At 46.3% G+C, this 14,428-nt stretch overlaps 1 protein-coding gene across 1 annotated transcript in view; it reads right to left on the bottom strand.

The window, feature by feature from the left end:
- Positions 1 to 380: 380 nt before the first annotated feature.
- Positions 381 to 14,428, bottom strand: part of ttll7 (tubulin tyrosine ligase-like family, member 7) — a 93,344-nt gene continuing 79,296 nt past the window's right edge. Inside the window, exons 18-22 of the mRNA XM_084067858.1 lie at positions 10,395 to 10,555; positions 7,205 to 7,378; positions 5,637 to 5,749; positions 1,145 to 1,249; positions 381 to 449 (exon numbers count right to left, since the gene is read on the bottom strand). Of these exons, the coding sequence (XP_083923984.1) occupies positions 1,167 to 1,249; positions 5,637 to 5,749; positions 7,205 to 7,378; positions 10,395 to 10,555 (531 nt within the window). The 3' untranslated portion in view covers positions 381 to 449; positions 1,145 to 1,166. The remainder of the gene's footprint in view (positions 450 to 1,144; positions 1,250 to 5,636; positions 5,750 to 7,204; positions 7,379 to 10,394; positions 10,556 to 14,428) is intronic.

Genomic DNA, 14,428 nt, shown 5'->3' on the forward strand with positions numbered 1-14,428 from the left:
GATGTTAACAGCAGTGGAGGTGAAGTGGTGGGGGGTGGGGGGTGGGGGTTCTGGCATGGTGAAACTGGGTGGAACTGAGTTGAGCTGGGCTGGACCAGACCAGACCAGACCAGACTAAACCGAGTCAAGATTCTTCATCAATCCTATACGGTATGTCTGCCATAGGGGGCTTTGGCCTTGGTCCAGAGTCCATCCTGGTTCCAATACCCCCCCCCCCCTTGAAAAACTCACATCCAAACTGGAAGTTGGAGGCTGGGCGGAGGTGAAGATGTGTGGGTGGTTAAAGGGAAAGGGCTAGATGTCAAATATCAGGCTGGTGGTGGTGACCTCAGAACTGGCCCATCCTGGCAGCGAAGAGGCCACGTGGCCGCGGCACGGCTGAGGAGACGCGGCCAAAGCTGGACGAAGGCCACTTGACGACGAACTGAGAGGTCACTGGCAGCAGATACCTGGACCAGACAGATGGACGAGAGAGAGAGAGAGACAAAGCGAGAGAAACAGAGAGAGAGAGAGAGAGAGAGAGAGAGGGAGAAAGAGAGAGAGAGAGAGAGAGAGAGAGAGATAGGGGGAGGGATTGGGTGTGGGGAGCGGGTGAACATAAAGAGGGGATTAGACAGGCAAAGATCACTCTTAAGACACCGGGTCGCAGGAACCCATCAGCTTGGTAGCCACATCAGCCCTGTGTTAAAAGTCTATTATTTAATGTATTGTCATCGTGAACGCTACTGCTTATTGTCAGCTCATGTCTGTGGCAATGACACTTTAATGATGCCCGCAATTATTAGTCATTATGTACAGGGAAGGTTTGGCACACCTTCACATCTGGAAAATTATAAGATGAAGTGACATGTTTTATATTATGTCTGTAACGGGCAATATGCAGTACTTTACACAGGATACTACTTATTATATTATAATATATATATACATATATATATATATATATATATATATATATATATATATATATATATATATATATATATATAGTATGTATACACATACATATACAGTAGGGCTTTATGCTGAGGCAGGTCGCAGATAAATGTATCTCGAAAACAATAAAAGCGCAAGCGCAAAGCGCAAGCTGAACTTTCAACTTGAACCGTTACACTTTGGGGTATCATTAACAGAAGGGCCTCACCTATCGTTCCGCGGCTTAGACGTCAGTACCTTTCTAAGACTTTTCTATGACACCTTCCACCGAGACAGAGCAGTGAGGCAGCTCCTGCTAACAGCGTTCCAGTACCTGGGAATGAGACCAGCGTCAGGTTGAGATGGAGTCAAGCAGGGGGCCGAACCCCCCACGCCTGTCTGTTCTTTGGTTACGTGGATGTGAAGAAGATTATGATTGTCAGAGCCATGTCAGATGGGATATGACCAGATCCTGGGAAAGGTTACCGCTGACTCGAAGGAGTTGGTTATACAGCATCTTGTTATGTACAGTATTAGATGCTGCGGGGTGTTTGTTAGGCATACAAAGGGGAGAGTGCTTGGTGTTCTTTGGGGGTTTATTAATCGCATGTTCATTTTATCCCGCCGAGCACTGGGGTAATAACATTAAACTCAAACTTAGCGGCAGATCAGACCTACAGTTGAGACCTCACATTCATGAATAATGCCAACACGAGTAAATGTTGCGTATAACGGAAGAAAAAGAAAAGAAGGAAAATGTCCCTGTGGAAATGCTATAGATTTGACAATCTAATCAAACGGCAGCTATTGGAGGAGGATTACAGGCTGTGAAAATAATATCTTCTTTCAAGCTGGTGGAGAGATAACGCACTCCTCGCTGACAGAACCCCTCTCCCTGTGAAATAGCTCTTGGGCAAATTAGCCAGGCTGCTTCTTCTTCTTCTTCTTCTTCTTCTAAAGTTGACTGGAAAGAAAAGGGGGGGGGGGGGGTGCTGGTGGGCTGTCGCTGAGGGCACTCTGCTCAACACAGCCCAGACCCCAGGAGAGTTGAGATGGATTCAAATTAACTTCATTTAGTTCAACGAGAATGTCCTTGAAAATGGGCTTCAAGTGGGCCGGGGGTATACTTGTCGAGCACGTCGTCTTCCCTCAGCCGTGGCTGAACTCGCCGTGCGAGCGCCTGGTCCAGCACCTGTTTCCTGGGAATTCATCCATTCGCTGGAGCTGGAGAGAAGAGGAGGTCGTGACTCTGCAGCGACTGGTTGTTGTTCTTTCTAGGGATGCAACGGTTCAGTCAAACTAATACATGTAAATGATTATAATGAATCATTTGTTTTAAGAAAATAAGATTTTTTTCCCAAATAGCGAAAACAACATAACTTTCCACAAAACACCATTGTACAATAAAGTATAACATACGGCTTAAAGTGTTTAATCAGACTAATTGATTTAGTCAATTATAAAAAATCAATTAGAATTATTTTGCGTTGGTTCATTGATATATAAACTATTTAACTTCTCCATTATCCGATTAATCTAAAAAGTGAATAATAGAATAATTGCTAAAAAAAGATAATCGGTAGTTGTAGGCCCAGTTGTTTCTTCCATCATCCCCGCTCGCCCCCCAAGCCTGTTGCACAGCTCAGTGTGCCGTGTCTGAGGTAACATCTGGACATACTGTACACGGAGTGGGAGGAGGACCTGGATTCCAGCCTCCCAGTGTTTCACTTATATTCCTCGCCTTTCTCATTCTGCTGCTCTCGTTTCATGAGATTCAGCACAACATATCAGCTCGGAGCCGTCTTGAGAGCACTTTCTTCACTCTTTTCAATTTCCATACAACTTTTTAACACTGAAAACCAAAAGCCCAGATGTGGAGATGCTACTGATAAAAAAAAAGAAAGAAGAAGAAAAAAAAAGGTCAAATATTGAACATTCATTGGCAGCCGTGTGTGTGTGTGTTTTATAATTCACTTTGAGAATGTTCAGCTCGCAGGGGGAATCACGTGACCGGGGGGGGTGGGATAAAGGATGGGCTTCTCATGTCCGAGCTGCCTGATGTCTCTGCAGGCTATATTTAATTGGGCCCCTCATTCAGCGTCGTCCAGGTTTTTGCCTCCTTTGATCAGGGAGAAGACCTCGGCAACAACGAGCGCACGCTTGGAACCGCGGGAGAAGCCACAGAACAGGGCTCTCTGCTTTCTGTTCAAATCAATCATTGGACAGAGGGAGAGATGCACAGAGAGAGAGAGAGAAATGGGAAGAAAAGAGACTCATCCAGCTCCAAACTCATTACACTCCGTACTGTATGTAACTGTTTTTACTGATGGTGGAGCTCCTCACGTCCTCCCGTGGGACGCGACTGCCGCAGCGAATTAACACGTAGAGCCTCGGCTTAGGGTGTTGGGAAAGGGGGGAGGCTTTGTCAAGATCGCTGACGCAATCAGACACCCAAGTACGTTACACAGCGGCTTGAAGGTTATCTGCAGCCCACGTTCCGCCAAACACCCCAATTAACCCTAATTATCGCTGCACTTTTCTGATAGAGGAAAGTTAGCGGTATCTAAAACTTGTGTCGTCATGGTGGGCGATTGGTCAGTGTCAGCTGCTCGAGGGAGGGGGGGGTCACTGGTGGAGCTGCTTTGGCTCGTTCATCTCCTCTCAGCCATGTGTGAGAATAGTGACACACCTTGCTCAGTAACTTCAGCAAAGGACACTTGAAACAAGAGTGAGCATGACACGTGTGAGTTCAAGTGTCTCTCAGATCCACCCTGACACTCTGTGTGCTCAAGGATGGCAAATATAAAGGCACTAGTTTCTTTGAGCATGCGTGTGGGAGATGACCTGAAGGTACTCAGAACAAACCAGAGTGCTCCCACACATTGACTGTACTTTTATTACAGAAAGAAAACACATGTTTTTGTCCTGTTCATCGTGAAAAAGCTAGTTTTAGAAAAGGTGCAATGTGTTCTGTTCATCAGGAAAAAGCTAATTTTAGAAAAGGTGCAATGTGTTCTGTTCATCAGGAAAAAGCTAATTTTAGAAAAGGTGCAATGTGTTTTTGTGCGTATTTTTTGCATGTATTGTACTGTAAGTGTTGATAAGTTGAGGCTGCAGGCAGTGAACAGTCAAAGAGTGAACAAGTCATCGGTGGATGGGGGTTCGTTGTCACTATGTGAGTTGGAGTCACAGAGAAAGGAGGTGATCGGCCCTACACACACACACACACACACACACACACACACACACACACACACACACACACACACACACACACACACACACACACACACACACACACACACACACTCAATGTTCCCTCCCTCTCATCCAGGCAAAGCATATGCAACTGACAAAATTGCAAATGTTAATTGCCTCTTGACTGTCTGAGGACTGAAGTGTGATGGAAGTCTTTCTGTGGGGATGTTTCCTGTCTACATTATAGAACAAGAGGAAAAATGAACCCTGCATGTGCAAGTACGCATTGCAACGGGAGCCATTCGTCATTAACGAGAAGAGACTGGCCCTGTGCAGATGAGTGGGTTGATGGTGGCACTAACACAGCTAGGGTTAGGCACTCCATTCCCACTTAGGCTACTCATATTGAACGCACTCACTGTGCTGTGAAGCAGTGAACAACATCCATCACAAGGCATACCATGTGTTGTGTCACGGCAGAGCAAATCGATAGTGGTGTCTAGCAAGTTGCCCAAAATGGTTGCAGCATTGACAAGCAAGCATTCAAAACGGTTTCCATTTCGTTTCTTTCTCTTGCCTTCTTTCCTTCAACCTCATTCTCTTTTTTTTTTTTTTTATAATTTTTATCCCACGATTTTGTAACCCACATTGTTTCACCCAGTGCCAATTGCCTATGTAATCCTGGGCACTACCTACCCTCTGCCAGCCTAGGGAGAGCCCAAGCTGAAGCTCATGCCTCCTTCAATGCATGAGGAGCAAGCAGGCCGCTTTTTATCACCCGACAGGGGGGAGTTTCCCTGGTTGGACATAGCGCGTGGAAGGAACACGTTATTCCAACCAGTTCCCTTCTCCTCCATCAGGCGCCCCGGCTGACCAGGGGGAGGCAGTATAGTGACCAGGATTACTACATGTTTTTGTGAGGGTATTAACTACCCTAGGAGACACGGGGAGAACATGCAAACTCCACACAGAGTAGGCCCTTTCACCAACCCCACCTAGGGTATGGGCGCCGATGACGTGGAGGAGAGAACACGCCCCCAGCGCCCACAGCGTCCCTGGCGGGAATCGAACCCAGGACCCTCTAGCTGTGAGGCGACAGCGCTACCGACTGCGCCACCGTGCCCCCTCAACCTCATTCTCAAAGCTCATTCCAGGCCCAATTACAAAAATGAAATGAAATAAATAATAATAATCACACTTTTTTTTTACATCAATCACCAAACGGTACCATTCAAATCTACCTGACCATCGTTTGTTTGTTGGTTTGTTAACAAGGTAAAGGAATAGAATCATGCTGTAAACTGATGGTTGCACGCAGCCAATCGGTGAGGGGTGGTCCCAAGCAGCAGTGGGCGTGGCTGTGAGGATGGTGGTGTCAGCAGCAACAGCAGGAAGCGCAGGGTGGGGGACGAGGGTGCAGGGGGGGGGGGGAGGGGGTAGCGTAAGCTGGTGGGGAGGGGTGACGGACGGTGCAGGGGGAAGCGGGTAAAGGGGTCCTTATGGGAACTAAACCAAACAGAGACCTGCGTCGAGGGGCGAACTGACGGAGGAAGAGGAGGAAGAGGATGCAACAGCGGCAGCGGCAGCAGCAGAGGCGGAGTCATGGGCAGAGGCTGGTCCGACAACCAGTGGCAAGCTTTCATAAACACACACACACACACAGATAGGAATATATAGAAAACAGTAACACAGAGGGGGAAAATAAGGAGAAACAGACCAACGTACCATTTTCATGGCGACACAAGAAAACCTCCAACAGCAATATAAATAATGGTCCACAAGTTTTATCTATACATCCTGGGGCAACAAGGACTGTAAAACCTCATACTTTATCCAGTTAAATCTATCCTTCAAATCAATAAACAAAACATAGAAAAAATAAGGGACGATGAGACTAGCAGATAGCGACAACAGCATCTTTCTATAGCCTCCTAATCGTACGTTCCGCGTACAGGATAAACACCAGTTCTCCTGGCTTCTTCCTCCTCTTTACACAGTGCAGGTTTTACAGGCACAAAGTGATAGCCTGTTAAAATATGTGCCAGGGTTATGAATCATGTAAAGCAACGATGCCCCGAGAAAAAGAGGACCTCGCTCTCTCTCTCTCTCTCTCTCTCTCTCTCTCTCTCTCTCTCTCTCTCTCTTGCTCTCATAAGGTCATTTGCAGCACCGGCTCATCTGGGCTCTAATTGAATTAAGCAGGCCTCAGGGGACCCTGGGCTAACCTGAGCACTAATCTGTGGGTCATTATTTCCTGTTAACAGCACCCTCTATCCCTCTACCCCCATCACCACTCCACCCCCTCACTGCCCTCCCTCCAAGCCCAAAATGTGTAGCGGCCAGCTGCATGGCTACGCACTTTGGGTTACACTGTAGCCTGTGAGTGAGTGTGAATTTTAAAAGTTCACACTTTCTGCTGCCTCCTCTAGAACTGACATTAAAAATAGAAGGAGGCCGATTTGCTTTCAGAGGCGAAAATATTATATGTGACATGGATTGAAAGTTAATACAGAAAACTTCAGATTGATATTTTAGTGCATGTGTGTGTCCAAAACATTCCAATGTGGCTGGAAACATTATCACATACTGCATAGGGACAGGATTCATTTCAGTGTTTTCTAAAGGGAGACTTAATCCAATCCATTTTTTGGACAAATCTGCGGTTCACCTTGCCTAAACAAACCCAAACCTCGAACCACTTTCTCTTGGGATCATAACGCTATGCTCTGATTCAGGAAATACAATAAAGATTCCTGGAACTAAAGTGCTTCTCATAAAAGTTTGGGTGGGCTCTCCCTCTACGCACGGAAAAAATAAAATATAATCCTCGTCCTACAGTAGTATGCAAGGAGACGATGGTGCACATACTGTACCAGTCCCTGCGTATGCTTGAATCTTGCCCGTTTACCTTAACGGCAGGTCACCTTTTTTTTTTTACACAGATGTTACCATCCATCTCTGCTATTGCAATGGGGTGAAAAAGCAAAAATCTAAATAAAAGCAGCAGATACTGTAGAACATTGACAGAGAATGGGGATGGGGGGTGGTGGGGGTGGGGTTTGGTGTCAGAGGTCGTCCTCCTCCTGCTCACCTAGTGTCGTCCCACTCCGGGCTGAGTCCGGTCAGCGAGCCGCGGGACTCGGAGACAAACTTGTAGACGACCAGCAGGCAGTCCCTACACAGCTGCACCAGACGCCTGCAGCACTGCAGCTCCTGGGGTGAAACCACCTCGCTGCTCTTGCTGAAGATGGTCTCCCACGACGAACTGGGGAAACACAGAACGGACACAAGTTCATGTCCCAGTAGGCACCGATGTACAGTATTATGTACACAATGTAGAAGGAATGGACCCTTTTCACAGGAGCCATGTGGATGGGTAAACACAGCTGAAGGTAATAATGGTATAGTCGTGGGTGTGTTTCATTTAGGTGTTACCCATAGAGAGAGAGGTTTCCATCACGCTTTGATCTCGCAGCAAAGCTGGCTGCTATGGGCTGTAGTTCCAATCATTGGAACTTCCTCATTGAGATAGACAGAGCATTTCCGCATTCCATTCTTACAATGGGAGTCTATGCTAGTCGTAACTCTCATACTAGATCACGCTGGTGTTACTGTGTGCCAGCATGCATGGGCAGCTCCTGTACGGTTAGCTTCATGCTGTCCTGGTACACAGTAACACCAACATGAAACACACCCAACAATTACCTTCAGATGTGTTTTCCATAAATGTTGAAATGGGCGGCTGTAAAAAGGGTCCGTATGCCATGTATGTACACATACTGTACATACACACTGTCCAGACATACTGTAGAGTAGACGGACACACGTGTGCATGCGCTCACACACAAATGGAGACAACAGGAGAAGAAAGACAAAGAGGAGGGATGAAACAAATCCAAGTACAGTTAACCCTCTTTACAACCCGGACATACCCCTGACTGTGAGACTGCTTCAACAACTGAGACACAGAGCCCTGGAGGAGCGTTTGATGTTGCCTCCCCCCCCTTCACTCTCACTCTTCAGGCGGGAGGTAGGAGGTTAGGGTGGCTGTGCTTCCTGTGAAAGGGTTCAAAATGGCATGCTTTCCACCCCCCCACCCCTCCCAAAAGTCCTCTTTCAAAGCATGTTGAATTCAACGCCCCACGATAGCCACCAGGGCCATTTTGATTGTTGTTAAGGCCCTGAGATAAAATATCAAACAAGGGAGGCCGATAAAGAGGGGGAGGTGGAGTGCACGTTCCGAGGTGGGCCACTTGGCTGTCGCTACGCGATACCACCCGCGGGCTCATCCCTGTCGGGGCCGTGCCCCTTCACGGGAAGGGGGGATTGGACGAAGCGGCTAGACGGCTAGTGGGTTCATGCAGGGCATTCTGCGATCAGACAGACACAGCGTGGGGCCGCAGCGTGCTGCAGGGTGTAGCGGTGTCAAGGCCGGGCCGGGCCGGGCTCGTCTGGGCCAGACTAATCCTCCACTGCCCGGGCTCCGACACCACTCAAAGGGAAAAATCTGTCCATTCGATCGTTGAGCCTTAATCTTTTCTTTGCCTTCCTTTTTCTTTTTTTCCTCTACGATTTATCTTCTTTATTTTTTGCCCTCTGTCAGAGAGTCCCTCCGTTTTCCTCCCTCTCCTTATCGTTCTTTTATCTCTGTCACTCACTCATTCACTCTCACTCTCTCAATATCCCTTGCCAAAGAAAGAGGGGGAGGCATGGAATGGCTGGAGAGCTGTGGGTGGTGAGCACAGAATAAAGCCAGTGAGCTCCTCAGTCTGTCTACAGCGGGGGAGTCACGACCACCGAGCGACTGAACTGGAAAGAATAGACGGAGCAGGGAGGCAACAGGTCACACCTCCATCAGACAGGAGATGAAAAGCTACTCAGCGGCCATCTGTCTGAGAGCTGTGTGTGTGTGTGTGTGTGTGTGTGTGTGTGTGTGTGTGTGTGTGTGTGTGTGTGTGTGTGTGTGTGTGTGTGTGTGTGTGTGTGTGTGTGTGTGTGTGTGTGTGTGTGTGTGTGTGTGTGTGTGTGTGTGTGTGTGTGTGTGTGTGTCAGTGTCAGTGTCAGTGTGTGTGTGTGTGTGCACGTGTGTGTACTTTATGTGCGTATTTGGAGAAACCACTGTATGTAGGAAGTAAGACCCAGCTAGTGTGTTTGAAGGTGTCATATGTGTTATGTATGTACGTACGTGTGTACTGTATTTGAGATCACCAGTGTGAGCAGTGTGAACTTGAAAGGCTGCGATAACAAGCCAAACTAAAGGGAACACATGAGGCCTCTCGTTGGCTTAATCCCCCCTTCCTGGACTCCTCTCTCCTTCCGTTCCTTCCTCCCCTCTCCTCTCATCTGTGCTGTGAAAAAGCCCCGATCAGCTGCTGAGATCTGTGGCCTTGTTATACACACTTTCACCACGTTGCTTTCATCCTCCCCGGGGAGGTGTATGAGTGCTGGAGGTGGGGTCTCGGCCTGTTTGTTTGTCTGTCTGTTCATCTGTGTCTCAGCCTGGTGGTGGTGTCATTTCATTGACTGTATAATGAAAGGCAAAATGCCCCATCTGTCACTCAAAGATGTAGTCTAATACAGCACAGTGAAGGACGCTAGGGGAGAGGATGAAGGCGTGTTTTTTTTGTGTGAGGTGTGAAAGTTTTTGTTGTGAATATCAATCATTGCGCTACGGAGGGAATGGAATTCAAATGGCTGCCCTGTCCCTGTTGTTATTATGGTCTTCTTGCCTATCTGGCTATTATAATGTTATATTTTATATTATTAAAACTAAACTTTACTTGCGACCCATAAAAATTAGTTTGCGACCCAAACATGGGTCCCCCGACCCACTGTTTGGGAAACAGCGCTGTACAGCACAGTATGAGAGCAGAGCCTACCCTGTGTCGGAGAAGCACTTCCACAGTATGTATGAGAGCAGAGCCTCCCCAGTATTGGAGAAGGGTAACTGGAATACTCGCCCCAAAAACACACTCGCCATCATTTCTTTCTTCAATTCTTGTAATCGTTTTACTGATGATAGGGTATTAGGAATGAGTGTAGGGCTAGGCATAGTTTTACTGAGGTTACGTTTAGTAATAAGGTTAGGTTTAAGCATAGTTTCACTGAGGTTACGTTTAGTAATAAGGTTAGGTTTAAGCATAGTTTCACTGAGGTTACGTTTAGGAATACTCGGTGGCGACCGTTCCGAGGTCGTCGGATTTGACTCGGGAAGCGTGTTTTGGGGCAAGCGTTCTTGTGTTCTTGGAGAAGCAGTTCCTCAGTATGAGAGCAGAGCCTACCCAGTGTTGGAGAAGCAGTTCCAAAGGCCTTGGCCGTGGCTCCACAGCAGCCTGTTGAACACGCGGTTGAAGAGACGGTACAGGTGGAGGCTCTCCACGTCAGACTCCCTCCAGATGCGCTGGAGTGCCGAGCGCACGTTGGTACGCACGATGTCCAGCACCTTGAAGCCACAGGGAGGAAGATAAGATTCACATCAAAGGTTGCCCCAGAATTCACAACTTAAACCTCCTATGTTGCATTTACTGCCAAGTATGAGGTTCATACGCTAGATAACCTTTTTTTTTTTTTTTTTAACTCTCAGAGTTACAGTAGATTGACACTTAGGACTTTGCAGTGTACAAGGAATTTTTCATCTCTGGTGCTGTGAAAAAAATAATGTGTTGCTATTTAACAATTAAAGCATAATAACTACTGACAAGGCATTGGACATACAGGACTCACATTAGCGTAACGTTACACTGAAGCAGACATGAGGCGATGCCCTGCATGTTAATTAGGGGCCTGAATTTGTTCCAGCAGAAGGATTCCTCTCAGCCTATTTAGCTTTCATATCTCACAGCATAGGAGACACTGAGCTGACTCAGTCAGTCAGAAAGAGAAGAGAGAGCAAGCGCACAGAAATACAAACACACGCGCACTGTAAATAAATACAGATGCACAAACACACGCAAGTTACATGCCAATATAATTTTCTTGCATAGCAAACAATCACACGCAAAACAACTGAATTTACATGCACAGTTATGTACAGTGAGTAGTGTGATGTTATAAGCGCCTGTGTGTGTGTGTGTGTGTGTGTGTGTGTGTGTGTGTGTGTGTGTGTGTGTGTGTGTGTGTGTGTGTGTGTGTGTGTGTGTGTGTGTGTGTGTGTGTGTGTGTGTTTTGGCAGAGCCCTTCCATAGAGGGGGAGGGGCTTACCCTGATGCACACATTAACTACTCATGGCGACTGCATAAAGTAACGCTTCCCAACATAAGCTGTTGATGTGTGTCGGATGGATGTCTTTAAATTATGCTATTTTCTGCAATGCATATATCTCAAGCAATGATTTCATGAATCTGGCTTCTATTTATTCTGACTGACATACAGCAAATTGTTTTGATGTATTTTTGGTTCCCACCCCTGTCTGAAAAACACAGTTTCCACTATATTATCTCCTGCTGTGAGTTTCTTCAGTCAACCATTCAAGCCTGATTCATACTTAGTTGTGAGTGGGTGTCGTGCATGCATTGTGTGCTTGTAGATCGCCTATTTTCGGTGCGCGACACCCGCATGCAACCAAGTATAACTCGGGCTTCAGAGTGGAGCGAGATTGGAGGAGGGCTGGCCACGCGAGAATAGAGCCGGGTACGCCAGAAGAGGCTGAAGCAGCCACAGAGCAGAGGGCTAATTGCCGGCCCAACGTCAGTCTGACACTGGCAGAAGATGTGGAGGCGTACTTAGGACCCATGTGCTAAGCATTCCATCATGCTTTCCTCTCTTTTATTTTCTCTCCCTCCTCATTCTTTCTCTCTCCCTTTTGGCGCTGCCTTTCATATCTTGCTCCTCATTACTGCGTGGGTGCGTGCGACGTGCGTGCGTGTTTGTGCGTGAGTGTGTGGGTGTGTGTGCGCGTGCATGCTTTTTCGGATAGATTTCACCAGACGTGACAAGCATGTAAACTCATACGCAATGCTACAGATGCTCACATACACATGCATATCGTACTGTTTGTATGTACACACTGTACACGATAATAAACAATGGCACAGCAATGGCCTGCTCCTATACGGCTCGTTATCCACTCCTACTACCGCTCGTTAACCCATTAAATCCGGGAACGCATCTGTGTCACTTTAGATTTCTTTGGCCATTCAAAAATAGCAGATCTATGATCTGCCAAAAAAAAATGTAATCTTGAAAATGTGTGCAAATCTTTGAATATATATATTTTTAAAGCGAACATTTGTAACTCAAATCTTTGCTTCATGGGGGTCCCTGGAACCAAACATTTTTGAGATGGGGATCCGCGGCCAAATACATTTCTAAAAATGTTTTCTAAATCCTAACAGTATGTTGCTATATCAGTGGTGCTCCAACTTTTCCATGTGAAGGACCCCCAAAATGATATGTATTTGGCCACGGACCCCAATCTCAAAATATGTTGTTCCAGGGACATGGGATATATATATATATATATATTCAAAGATTTGCACACATTTTACACAATTTTTCAAAAAAATCTGATATACAGATATATCATAGCGCAGAACTCTGTGCTGTGCTATGCACTTGTATATCTGCTATTTTTTAATAATAAGAAATCTTAAAATGACACAGATGCGTTCCCGGTCTTAATGGGTTAACCACACACGTTTTATTCCAAGCAAAACATCAGTCGGCAACACGGAGTCTGAAGACCACATTATTACTGCTGTTTCATCTGGACCCCTTTTACGGAAGGCTGAGGAAGAAGCTGGACTCTGTACTGGAAAAACACCTCCCATCCCCTCTATCAGAGGTGTAAACTAACTAAGTAAATTTACTCAAGTACTGTACACTTTTTTTACTTTACTGGAATATTTCCAATTTCAATTTCTACTCCACTACATCTCGGAGACAAATATTATACTTTTACCACTCCACTACAATTATTTAACACTTTAGTTACTAGTTTTGATTATTATTGCAAAACATTACATTAACCACTTCAGCCTTATATACATGTCGGCCATTTGAAAATAGCCGATCTACAAGCTCACAATGCGTCGCGATGCGACGCATTGTGAGCTTGTAAATCTGCTATTTTCAAAAGATTTTTATCGACTGTATACAGTATACATTTGAAAACTTGTGAAATGGGACATCTATCTATCTATCTATCTATCTATCTATCTATATATACATTTCTAAACCCAAAACCCCCCAAAAAACCCTGCCACTGTGTGGGACTAAACACAAAAACAACATATCAATGTCACTAACAAGACACGCCACAACGTGCAGAATTACTACGCGCAGTCTGTAGGCCACTTCATACTGCTCAGCACACATCTGCCCCCTCGCAGCATAATTAATTGCGGCCAACACAAACTCACAACATTACAGTCGGCCATGTTGTTCCTTAGCGTCATCGCCGACCACCGCCCAACGAGACCCAAGTGAGGTCAGACAACACACTCCATATTTGGGCATAGCTCCATTGGGAACATCTCCTATTATGGCTTTATATATTATAGAGACCAACAAACACAAAGCACCGCGCAGTGGCTATGGGGGAGGGGCGCGCAGCGCCCCGACCCTCTAGTATATATATACATTTCTAAACCCAAAACCCCCCAAAAAAAACTGCCACTGTGTGGGACTAAACACAAAAACAACATATCAATGTCACTAACAAGACACGCCACAACGTGCAGAATTACTACGCGCAGTCTGTAGGCCACTTCATACTGCTCAGCACACATCTGCCCCCTCGCAGCATAATTAATTGCGGCAAACACAAACTCACAACATTACAGTCGGCCATGTTGTTCCTTAGCGTCATCGCCGACCACCGCCCAACGAGACCCAAGTGAGGTCAGACAACACACTCCATATTTGAGCATAGCTCCATTGGGAACATCTCCTATTATGGCTTTATATATTATAGAGACCAACAAACACAAAGCACCGCGCAGCGGCTAGGGGGGAGCGGCGCGCAGCGCCCCGACCCTCTAGTTCTGCATAATGAGTCTTTTCTACTTTTCGTACTTAAAGTACATTCTGATGCCAATGCTTTTGTACTTTTTCCCAAGTAAATTCTGAATACCAGACTTTTACTCAGAGTATTTCTATATTGCTGTATTGATACTTTTAAACATGTGAGTACTTCCTCCAACACTGCCCTCTATGATGAGCTGGCGAGGATGAGGAGCATGTTCAGCCAATAGACTCGTCCCTCCTCGTCGCACCACACAAAGTGCCATAGCCAGTCCTTTGTGCCAGTAGCCATCAGGCTTCACACAACAATATGAAAACTTGAGACCTACTGTTACTATTGACTATGGACCAC

Source organism: Gymnoscopelus microlampas, assembly GCF_963454915.1.
Source record: "Gymnoscopelus microlampas genome assembly, chromosome: 9".
In the NCBI taxonomy this organism is placed as follows: domain Eukaryota; kingdom Metazoa; phylum Chordata; class Actinopteri; order Myctophiformes; family Myctophidae; genus Gymnoscopelus; species Gymnoscopelus microlampas.